At 42.6% G+C, this 12,622-nt stretch overlaps 1 protein-coding gene across 4 annotated transcripts in view; it reads right to left on the bottom strand.

Moving 5' to 3' along the window:
• LOC140546392 (slit homolog 1 protein-like) overlaps positions 1–12,622 on the bottom strand; it is a 128,315-nt gene that overhangs the window by 47,200 nt on the left and 68,493 nt on the right. For all 4 annotated transcript variants that reach the window (XM_072669605.1, XM_072669608.1, XM_072669606.1 and 1 more), the window contains exons 8-9: positions 8,873–9,036; positions 1,475–1,622 (exon numbers count right to left, since the gene is read on the bottom strand). In XM_072669605.1, coding sequence (XP_072525706.1) covers positions 1,475–1,622; positions 8,873–9,036 — 312 coding nt within the window. The remainder of the gene's footprint in view (positions 1–1,474; positions 1,623–8,872; positions 9,037–12,622) is intronic.

Raw genomic sequence — 12,622 nt, 5'->3', positions numbered from 1 at the left:
TAATATAAGGGTGATATAAGGGTAATATAAGGGTAATATAAGGGTGATATAAGGGTAATATAAGGGTGATATAAGGGTAATATAAGGGTGATATAAGAGTAATATAAAGGTAATATAAGGGTAATATAAGGGTGATATAAGAGTAATATAAAGGTAATATAAGGGTAATATAAGTGTAAGGGTACTCCGATTCCTATATTGAATCTAACTGTACTTCTGCAGTCAGGTTCTAAGTGTATTTGTTACAGAGCCATAAAATGATGTAAACCAAATATGACCGTCATTACAACATAATAACACTCTTATTAAAACACCATTTCAAGCAAGTGCCTATGCAGAGACTTCATATGGCAACATTAATAAAAGGAGAAGTCAAGGATGAGTTAGTAGCCAAGAAAGTGCTGTGAGCGAGCCAAGGCGATATTAGTCAAAGCACTTTTTTCTGCTGCTGCTGCTGATAGTGCCAGCAGAGGCTGTGAAGGCCTCTCCAGTGAGGCTGCCTGATGGTTTCCTTTGTAACAGCCAGGCTGCAGAAGGATGAATGAGCTGTTAACACGGCCACCCAGCACTCGGGTTTGGATATGCGCTCCGGCCGACGAGTGAGATCCAAAGCTCTCCTGCGCCCGAGTGTCTGAGCGCCGAGGACTTTCCTCCTGACACAAAGCAGCGCTGCACAAACAGGGCTACAGAAAAGCTGCCATTGCCTGTCTGCTGCCTGGAGCTGTGTGCATGGCTGCAGTTTTACTGATGTCCTGATCAAACTCTTCCCAATTAAAGAACAGAGATGAGCAGAAATATGAGATAAGTGTCATTTTGGTGGACGCAGTACTGTTTAAAAGGCCAGAACTAATGTTTTTAATGACATAAAAAACAATTTTAATGTACATGAAATATTAGGAGGTGCCAGATGTGTCTGAAATGATGGTTAAGTCGCAATTAAATAATTTAAATATGTTAAATTCATATTTCAAGGCCAAAAAAGGACCACAAATAATAACTTATAATAATAACATATATATACATATGACATAAAATCATATAACTATGATTAAAAAGGTATTTTTGGGCTTATGTACCAAAACAAGAACAATTTATATACATTTTAACATTTATCAACATTTTCTTCATTAAAAATGAAGATTAAACAGCCTTTTTCTGTTACTGTGCCTTTAAGACTGATATATCGTCGACATCCCGCAAAAATCTTGTCTCTTCATTTTTGCAATTTTGCATTTTTTACATTTTGACATCATGTGAATCTGATGAAGTTGATCTTTATATTGTATTTCATGATGAACTGACCAATAGAAATGCTCCGAAATGACTCCTGCTGTTTGATGGTATGTAAATGACCTCTGTTCATACTGGCTGAAATACTCAACATTATGGCTTCAGCATTAAAAAGAGGCGGAGCTAAACTGCTGTATACGTGCGGGCTACACAGATGCAGCAGTTAAAATTAGGCAATACTCACATCTCAGCCATGTTGTCAGGCAGGTTGGCTGGGATGGCCGTCAGTCCTTTGCCTCTGCAGTCCACTATGTTGTTGCTGCAGGTGCACATGGCAGGACAGGAGCCAGCGGCGAGGTTACACGACTGGGGGCTGGAATTTTCGGCATGACCTGCAAATGTTGACAAACACAGACAGAGGACAAGGTAAGGAACCGTATATGATGACATATTGCCTATATGTTTCATATACAGCATTTTAATAATATTCGTTTTTATAATGAAGATCTGGGACGACTGCCAGCGTTCTGACTACCTCAGACATAACCATTTTTGGAACCTGGTCCTGATGTTGATGTAAAGGTACCTTACCAACTTAATGTTTCTTTGCTAAAATATGGATCTTTTATAAGGCTGTAGAACCATAATTAAAACATATGACTACACAATGTTGATATTTTTCTTAAATCTGCATCTCTATGTGTTCGGCAGCCGTTTTATTCCAGGCATTTCATCAATCAGAGCTGAATTAGCTGAATTTACAGACTATGAACGGCATAAAGTCCCAACAGCAATGTGAAAGACTAGTGGAGAGCCGGCCGAGACATGAGAGCTGTGATTGGCCGTCGAGGTTATTATTTCAGCATAGTGATTTCTGACTGCTCTCAGAGTTCAGATATTAGTACTGTGATTAAATCTGAATAATAACTTCTTTACATTATATATATTATCATCATTTCTCTGCATTATTTCAGCAGCTATTTTTGAGCAGTTGACATTTCTGCAAATAAATAAATAAATAAATAAATAAATGCTCTAAATAGTAATATTTATATCTGGGATTGAGTTACACGATGAAGCCCAAGGCAGGCCAGCGGGGGTGGGGTCACGTTACGGGCATCTTAAGGGGAGAGGACTGGGATGATTATGAGGATGTTGTCCATGGTTTATGAAATACAACACAAATATCTGCTGTATCTGGTTTGGTAACTTTTATCAATAATTAATAAATAGTTCTGATCAGAGGAGGACGGGTCGGGTCCCCCTTGTGAGTCTTGGTTCCTCCCAAAGTTTCTTCCTCCAGCTCTGAGGGAGGTTCTCCTTGCCACTGTCGCCGTTGGGGCTCACTGGGGGTCTTTGATCCTTCATGTCTTACGTTATTTCTTCATTCTTCTTTTTGTCCCTGTCTTTTATTAATTACTAATTATGTAAAGCTGCTTTGTGATGACAACAGTTGTAAAAAGCTATACAAATAAATCTGACTGGACTTGACGACTGTATATTCTAATATTCAAAAATACAGGAATTTTCATAATAATTTGAATATTACTAATATTAATAATCTGCCTCTGGGAGAAAAGTGTGAATTTTTCCTTTTATATTAAGCAGAAACATTGTAGCATTTAATTGAATTTGCCTTATATGATGTCCTGTGATGTGACTATATTTATATATATATATATATATATATATATATATATAAATATATATATATATATATATATATATATTGTGTACATGAGACAACAGGCAGATTCCTGCTCCAGCTCCTGTGCACCGTTCAGCCTGAACTTAGCTTCTTAACACCTAAAGACAGACCAAGACTTGGCCCCGAGCCCTCTCCTTTCTCTCATTGCAGCATTTTCTACAACAGCTGATTAAAAATGTATGCCATTGACTCGCAGATGAGCTTTCTGACATCGAGCTCAGGGTGAGGAGGAGAAAAAAAAGAAGCGCATCGTAAAACAAAGTAATTTCAGTCTTCGGAGAACGCTTCCGCCGTGATTCCAAGGACGAGCCCCATCAAATCAGCTCTGATGTCATTGCCTGCATATTGAAGCTGCACTCAGGCGGTTTCTCGATGTGGTTCTGCACCAGCAGGCACTGTTGCACCACCTGAAGGGAGGCTTTGAAACGAGCACATTCAGCTCTTCTCTAACATCTGAGACTGGAGACGAGAAGATGTCTCCCGATCCCTCTTCCATGAGTTTTGCTGCCGGTGACAGAAAGGAGGCGACGCGTCTGACACCCCACTGACGGTGTAACCCAGAAAACTAATAAAACAGACTTAAAAATGGGCTGATTACAAAAATCTGCTTCTTTGGAGCCTTTCGGCCAATGAATATTTGATTGCCCCTCGCTCGCTCACTCTCTCTCTCTCTGCCTCCAACAGTTCTGGTTGTGCCAGCTGCAGGCGGCGAGGCTGCCGGCCTGCTGGTTAATTCATAACCAGAGAAACTCATCCAGGCAGACGTGGGGGCGAGGTGCCCGAGCGGCCTCGTCAACTGGGAGATGGGGGAAGAAGGAAGGCACCTCGAAAAAAAGGGGTGGACTCATGGGACCCCTCTCTCTCTCTTTAGGAGGGGGATTATCGGGAGTTCACGAGAGCACGAGAGAGGGAATTCTGGCTCCTTGACGTGTAGCCTGAGATTAACACATGAACATGCTGCTTAGGAAACACACCCATTAAACACAAAGCCTGTCTAACGCACGACTGTCTGGCTCTTTCTGTCGTTCTGCACGGCAAACACTTCTCCCTGGTGTGTCTGGACCGTATCGACTGGAACTGTACACTTCAAGCGCTGCGCAGTGAAATCCCCGGCACCAGCTCACGGCCCATTGCCTTAATTACAGCCATTTAAACACTTAGCCTATCATAAGAGTTTTTTTCGCGTTTGGCCGATGTGATAGATTAATAATAGAATGTAGATACGGCACGAGGAGCCAGTTTGGAGGCCAGGAAAACAAACAGAAAAGGACAAATGATAATCTACAGCGCCGCCGAGAACTCTGAGATAAGAACGGGTGTTTCTTGGAAAGTGGTGCTGATCTGCCAGGAACCTTGTCGAAAAGTGCTGAACTGTTTACTTTTGCCTTCTGTAATAGGAGTAATTCAGCCTAACTCACTGTGTGTGTACAATGTTCATGTAGTAAAACACTAAAGGTGAATAGAGGCTTATAACAGCAATCACAAACATTATTAATAAGACTTTTGTATTAACATTGTTTAAAATTACATAAATATGTGTATACATGAGAGATTACCTAATTAAATATGCATATATCCACTAACTTTAAATGAAAACAAATGTGTGCTCTTAATTTAGAGTTCAAATCTTGACTCCAAAGAAAGGGTTTTACAAATCCAATTGTTGGAATCTCAACGTTTTTTTGTTTAATTAAAAAAACACAATTTCCCCTATTATAAATCATTTCCCAGGGAATTCTGTAATACAACATCATACATAAATCCTAGAATTCATCCAGCAATATGTTATAAAATCATTCTGTTGTCGTTTTAAGAGATACATTGGTCTAAAAGCACTCTGGAGATTATCAGTTGGATCCCCAGTGATACCACAGCCACCCATGTCTGAGATTCCCAGAGAGCATAACTGGCCTTGCTCTCTCTCTCTTTCTGGGTGGGTAGGATTAGACATGTATGAAGGCTTAGTCTTTTATAAGTTGTCTTACAATTGCTGGAGTGAAAGAGTACAATGTTACCCACATTTCTGCTGAGTTTTTATGATTACAGTTGAATTATTCAGTGTATTATTATTCATTTTCTTTGGTCTATCTCGTGGAGTCCCACAGGGTTCAATTGTAGGGCCTATAAAACTGATGTTAATGAAGTTATAAGTGAAGAACTGAAGTGTGGCCTTATAGACAGGATCTAAGGGGTTAAAAGAAGGCATGCTATTTCCAAAACATCTGTCAAACTGATGCGACCAATATCGCCACTTCTGTCTGTAACGTCTCGGCTTCAGGGGGAAACCTAGAGCAGACGAGGGTGGCCGGCCGGGAAGCCCCCAAAGCGTTGTAGAGTTCCGCTAGCTTCCATCTGAACAACACCATGTGTCCCGCTCACCCCTCCATCCCACCCTAAATCCCACACAGGTGTCCTCTCATGCTCACACACACACATATACACATACACACACACACACACACACATATACACCCACACATACACACACCTCCTTACAGTAAAGCAGCCAGCATGCATTTATGTGCCAGCGAGTCACTCGGTAATGATCTCTGCACTGCGAGTTCATGTGCTGGTCAAGTCTCTGGTGACATGGTGCACATTTGTTTGTGTGTGTGTGTGTGTGTGTGTGTGTTTGGGAGCTACACTGCTGTATTAGGACACAATATCACAAAAAAAGCTGTTTTTTAACATAAAATAAGGCTCTTTCAGAGGCAAGGGAGGGTGATGGGTGACTATGGGACAATTGGAGAGAAGTTTCCATATTGCGGAAAGTTTGAATCCATGTATAAAAGCTACTCTTGCAGACGGAATGTCTGGGATACACGGATTTCCGTGTTTTTAGCTCATGCCGATGCTTGCTTTCCTCTCTGCCATGAGAAAGAACAGGAGGTGGCACAGAATCAACCTGCCTCTTCATCCATTCCCAAACGTCCAACATTTCCAAAGCTCCTCTTCCGACAACTGTCAAACACACTGCAGTCCTCCCCGTTCCTCATTCGTCATCTGCCACAGAGCTGTGTAGCTTACCCACAGCTCCATTCCCACTGTCAATGAATAGTTCATGTCCTGTCATGCTGTATGATTTCGTGAAAATAACGAGGCATGTGAAAAGGGGCCCGGACTTCTCCCCGGTCCCCAACCTGCGCTGGTTTCCCCCTCGTGCTCCCAAGCTCAGCTGCCGTGACTGCTGCTGCTGCTCTGGGTCATGAATGGGAAGCCTAGTTCTGTCTAAATGTACCTTGTCCTGTTAGGTTGAGAGCAGCGACTGTTACTTCACTAAAGGCTCGAGGGTCCCCGAAAGGAGACAAGCCTGGTCGCGGATTTCTCCAGCAGAAACATCTCTCCGTGGATACACCAGCTGCTTCCTATGACAGGGAGCCTTGTCAAAAATGTGCTGTCCCCAAAAACGCCAACTTTGGTATAAAGACATGACAACTCTAACTCGACAACTTTAAGAGTTCTGCAGATTGAGGGAAAACTTGCGTATGTGGTTCTGTAGGTCTACAGTCAACGGAGAACAGTCTAGAAGTATAGGCTGAAGCCTGAAACCTTCAGATCATTGAGGGTGAACCTACCAAGGATGAGAAACTGCACAAACCTCAGATCCATTAAACCATCCGTCCATTCTTTTGCTAACTAGCACTACCCAAGCGTTATGAAGGTTTTGAGGGTTGGAGCTCCATGACGTCAGCACAAGTTTAGAGGATATCTGTTTGTCCTTCAGACCAAGTCTGCAAGTCTGGAGCTTCTACTGCTGATTGCATTGGTCTAAAAGCACTCTGGAGATTATCAGTTGGATCCCCAATGATGCCATAGCCACCCATGTCCGAGAATCCCAGAGAGCATAACTGGCCTTGCTCTTTCTCTCTTTCTGGGTGGGTAGGATTAGACATGTATGAAGACTTATGTTTTTATAAGTTGTCTAACAATTGCTGGAGTGAAAGAGTACAATTTACAGAGTTTTTATGATTACAGTTGAATTATTCAGTGTATTATTATTCATTTGCTTTGGTCTATCTTGTGGAGCCCCACAGGGTTCAATTGTAGGGACTATAAAACTGATGTTAATGAAGTTATAAGTGAAGAACTGAAGTGTGGCCTTATAGACAGGATCTAAGGGGTTAAAAGAAGGCATGCTATTTCCAAAACATCTGTCAAACTGATGCAACCAATATCGCCAGTTCAGGGGGAAACCTAGAGCAGACGAGGGTGGCTGGCCGGGAAGCCCCCAAAGCGTTGTAGAGTTCCGCTAGCTTCCATCTGAACAACACCATGTGTCCCGCTCACCCCTCCATCCCACCCTAAATCCCACACAGGTGTCCTCTCATGCTCACACACACACACACACACACACACACACACACATTATCCCATTGTCCCATTATCACACAATGCTGCCAAGCCGGGTGGGTGAGGGCTACCATGTGCTTCCTCTAAGTCAATCCAAGCGTCAAAGGAGAATGTTAATGGACTACCACAGTGACTACCTACAGCTATTCCTCTCCAAGCAATGAACAATGATCTTAACAGGTTCCTACAGCCAAGGAATGGTCCAGAATTTAATTGGACTTTATACCTGCCGCCAGATGCATCAACAGTTTAGTTCACTTACGTTCGGGAGTAGGCCCCGCTGGTGCAACCGGCCCCTGAAGCACATCTGCTCCTGTTAGAGGCAGAGATGACCTTGCAGGCCACAATGGTTCTCATGCTGCCTCATCATAATCTCTGGGTGATAAAACCAGAGCGAGACGGGCACCTACCGCCCTGGCCTCCTCGGGGAAACACAAAAACACCACCTGGATCTCCGTTACCCCTTCAGATCTGGCAGCCACTCAAGCACATTTCACCACTGGATTAAAGCCTTTTTGTTTGATCTGGGGGGGGGGGGGCAATCCCACCAGCTGTCGTCAGTGTGGGTAAAGTAGAGTTAGGGCACATGAGTATAGGGTGAGAAGCCGTCAGTCAACACAAACGATGGGAGGATTTCACATAAGCCCTTTTCACACTTAAAACCCAAGACATCACCGGAATGGTTCTACTGGTCTTGGCGTCATTCACACACACATGCAGTCCTTAAGCTGTATTTCACAGGAATGTAGACGCTCATGCTTCAGGTTTTCAGGAATTACGGAAATTACGTCCTCATGCCGTTGCAATTCAGCAGCTGTAATAATCGCGTACCGGCTTCTGTTCATACATGAGCTCTCCTGTAATTACTCAGAGTCTAGATCTGTGCTGACTGAGGGCCTGGTCGACTTGGCAAGGGTTGTGACTCCGGCCTTTCTTCACATTTAACCTTTTACTGTTCAATAACTGGTTAATTCCTAACTACAAGTGTGTGTGTAAAATATTGAACCGGTTTCAGAGAGCTGTGATTGGCTATATATACAAAAAACAGAGAATCTGATCATGTAGGGTGCTCTCTTCATTTTTTCCAGAGCTGGATTCATCAGTATATCAGTCTTATAGGCGAGCAAAAACAGAGAGAGGCTGGAAATTGGTTGTGTAAAACTGAATGGTGACAGTTTTCAGTGTATAAAACCAGATAAATGCCATGCATGCACTTAATACGAGATTAATATATTATTATATATAATTCATAATTTGTTTTAACTCTTTGATCTCCTTCTCTTTGAATTATTTGCCCTCAAATGACATAAGTTACATATCACCTTTACAGCAGTTCCTACCAAATCTACCAAGTAAATCCAACCGTTTCAGTGTTTTTAAAAGCCAATCCTAAATCAGCCAATGCAGAAAACACTCAACAACCAACTGACTGCCCCATTACTGCATTACTGAGTCACCTTCAATCACCTCAAAGCCCATTCCACAGCTAACCCCAGGCCTGCTTCTGACTTGTCTGCTGTAAGTCTGCCTTAGGTGCCCCCAAATCGACAGCTGTGAAGGCGGAGCAGCAAGGTGGGTAATTACCTGAGCAACTGAACTCGTGTTTCTGGATCTCAGCCACGTTGATCCCGCGGAGCTGGGCCGGGGAGGAGCACTGTGTGAACAGGCCGAGGGTGGGCCTCTGCCGCAGCCACTGGGACAGCCAGGAGAGGTGGCAGTCGCAGTTTAAGTTGTTCGAGTGCAAGCGGCTAGAGAGGGAAAAGACAGACGCAGTTAGGGGGTGTAGACATGTAGACAGGTTCACGAGGGGCGGCTTTTCGATCCAGTCAGGAGTGAGGACGCTACTGGACATCGCTCCGGTGATCAGTTACAGACAGCATGGATTTAAAGGTTTTATATGGACATTTTTAAGTCCATATATGGAAATTAGGCTGCGTTAGTAGATGAATTATAATTTTTGTGATGTCACAAAAGCCAACACTTTTGAGCTACTGTTCAGAAACTATAGATTTAAAGGGCCCATATCATGTAGCCCTGTCTGCTAATGTAACAAGGAGTGTTTCAGCTTATACAATGCATGGTGGCCAATCAGAACATTTGTCATTTACATACAGTCATGCCCGAAAGTATTCATACCCCTGTCAAAGTTTGACTTAAATTTACTTTTATTTAACCAGAAATTATATTTTTGCCTGGAAATGACACAGGCATCTCCCAGGAGATAACACGATGATGTACAAGAGGCATCATTGTGGGAAAAAATATTTCTCAGCTTTTATACACATTTGAACAAAAAGTGGCATGTCCAAAATTATTCATATCCTTCTCAATAATTAATAGAAAAGCCTTTATTGGCTATTACAGCAATCAAACGCTTCCTGTAATTGCTGACCAGCTTTTTGCATGTCTCCACTGGTATTTTTGCCCATTCATCTTTAGTGATGAGCTCCAACTCTTTGAGGTTCGAGGGTCTCCTTGCCATCACCCTGATCTTTAGCTCCCTCCACAGATTCTCAATTGGATTCAAGTCAGGACTCTGGCTGGGCCACTGCAAAACATTAATGTTTTTGTCTGCTAACCATTTCTTCACCACTTTGGCTGTGTGTTTTGGGTCGTTGTCGTGCTGAAATGTCCACCGGTTCCCAAGGCCAAGTTTCTCTGCAGACTGCCTGATGTTGTTGTTGAGAATCTTGATGTATTGCTCTTTTTTCATGGTGCCATTTACTGCGATCAAGTTCCCTGGTCCATCGGCTGAAAAACACCCCCAAAACATTAGGTTCCCACCACCATGTTTGACAGTGGGGATGGTGTTCTTAGGGTTGAAGGCTTCTCCTTTTTTACGCCAAATGGTGCACACATCATTGTGGCCAAACAATTCAATTTTTGTTTCATCTGACCATAAAACAGAACACCAGAAGTCTTCTTCTTTGTCCAGATGAGCATTTGCAAAGGTCAAGCGGGCTTTTGTGTGCCTTTTCTGGAGAAGTGGTGTCCTCCTTGGCCTGCGTCCGTGGAACCCAGCAGTGTGCAGTGTCCGTTGAACTGTCTGCCTTGAGATGTCGCCACCAGCAGAGTCCAGATTCACCAGGATGGCCTTGGTGGTGATCCTTGGATTTTTCTTCACCTCTCTCACTATTCTCCTGGCCAGCACAGGTGTCACTTTTGGCTTCCGACCACATCTTCTGAGATTTTCCACAGTGCGGAACTTCTTGTATTTTTTAATAATACTTTGCACTGTAGCCACTGGAACTTGAAAACATTTTGATATGGCTTTATAGCCCTTTCCTGACTTGTGAGCGGCCACAATGCACAGCCGCAGGTCCTTAGTGAGCTCCTTTGTCTTAGCCATGACTGTCCACAAACCAACTGCAGAGAGCTGCTGTTTTTCTCCTGTTGAGTTGATTAAAACAGCTGTTCCCAATGAATCAGGGTAATTAGGATGCTTTAAAACAGCTTGGACTATTTGGAATGGTATAGAACTTTGGATTTTCCCATATACTGTGACAGTTTTCAAAGGGTATGAATAATTTTGGACATGCCACTTTTTGTTCAAATGTGTATAAAAGCTGAGAAATACTTTTTCCCACAATGAAACTTGTACAGCATCTTGTTATCTCCTGGGAGATGCCTGTGTCGTTTCAAGGCAAAAATATAACTTCTGGTTAAATAAAAGTAAATTTAAGTCAAACTTTGCCAGGGGTATGAATACTTTCGGGCATGACTGTATATACAGCTCCAGAAAAAAATAAGAGACCACTTATTTATTTTCTTAAATGTACATTATATTATAATTACATTATAATTATTATAATCATTTCTTTGCATTATTTGAGCAGTTATTTTTGAGCTAAATTAAATATTTTTATTTGGATGTTGTCCATGGTTTATGAAACACAACACAAATATTAATTTCTCTAAACACACTGCCTATAAATAGTAAAACCAGAGAAACTGGGTGGTGTAGGGTGCTCTCGTCATTTTTTCCAGAGCTGTATTTAGGCGAGCAAAACCAGAGAGAGGCTGGAAATTGGTTGTGTAAAACTGAATGGTTACAGTTTTCAGTGTATAAAACCAGATAAACATCATGCATGCACTTAATATGAGATTAATATATTCATAATATATAACATTTGAATAAACTTTGACTTTTTAACTCTTTGATCTCCTAACATAAGTTACAAGTTACATATCACATTTACAGCAGTTCCTAAATAACAGGTCTTAAAATCAAAGCTCTCTGTCTAGGGTTTAAAGGGTTAAACCAGTAAAAAAAAAAGATGGAACACCATTGTTTGTCAGTGTGGTGAAAAAGCCACTGGTTCTGTCTGGATCTGGATTTCATTAACTAAACCCATTACAGTCTATTCTTGCTTCATGACCATTGCATCCCAGCAACTCTGAGAAAAACCCAGACCGTTAATCATATGTATAATCTTGTCTAATGTCCTGTAATCTGGAACTGCACTGATTGCCCAAATCATAACTCTGAAATGAAGAGGGGAGGGTGTGTGAGAGGGGGGGTGATAATGTGTGTGGTACTGTTTGTTTTTCCTCTTCCAGCATTTCAGCGAAACACAGTCGTCTTTATTTCGTCACGCTTTCACATTTCCTAAATATATTTAGACAATAGGGTCGGCGGGGGGTATTTATTTCTGGGGCCGTCCGCTCCGAGTCTTCCAAAAGATCGACCAAGGAAATGGCTTCTGGCACGAGTACAGACCCCATTGTGGCCTATGGCTGCCCACCAAGACTCCATGGAATGACACAGTGTGTGTCTTCTGGCCCGGAGCATTGTGGGACGGCGGTTTCGCTAGCTGCCGGGCTGCCTGCTGAGTGGACCGAAAAGAAGAACCCCTCTAAGTAAATAAAATGTCATAAAAGTTGAGGGGGATTAAGACCCAACGAGACTCTGTGCTGCTTTAAAGTGCCAAAAGGAATCTTTCAATCAGCTTTTGTGGTGAGGAACCGCCATGAGAAATGCTTAACGGCCCGAAATGAGCGCGATCCGTCACACTGAAAAATATTTTCCTTGTCAGCCAGGACGGACCGAAATGTCTGAGGTGGAATGTTTGAGATCTGAAGTGAGTAAGTCTGTACATACAGTATCAGCAGTTCCCGTTCCTAATCCCTGATTTACAGCCTAAATATTGGTTTGATGATCAGGCCGACTGGAATGCGCGTCTAATCGACTGGGTAGAGAGTTCTGCGGTGCTGTGCTGTATCTCAGAGAGGTGTATTATTACTCACAGGGGTTCAGTTGTGGTGGAGACCCAAATAGTGCAGGTGTGTCAGAAGTTCAAAGAGCTTCTCAAACGTCTAGAGTTGCTACTGTTA

Source organism: Salminus brasiliensis, chromosome 24, assembly GCF_030463535.1.
Source record: "Salminus brasiliensis chromosome 24, fSalBra1.hap2, whole genome shotgun sequence".
Classification (NCBI taxonomy): domain Eukaryota; kingdom Metazoa; phylum Chordata; class Actinopteri; order Characiformes; family Bryconidae; genus Salminus; species Salminus brasiliensis.
Note: the sequence above shows the minus strand (reverse complement) of the source record. Positions and strands in the feature narration are given on the sequence as shown.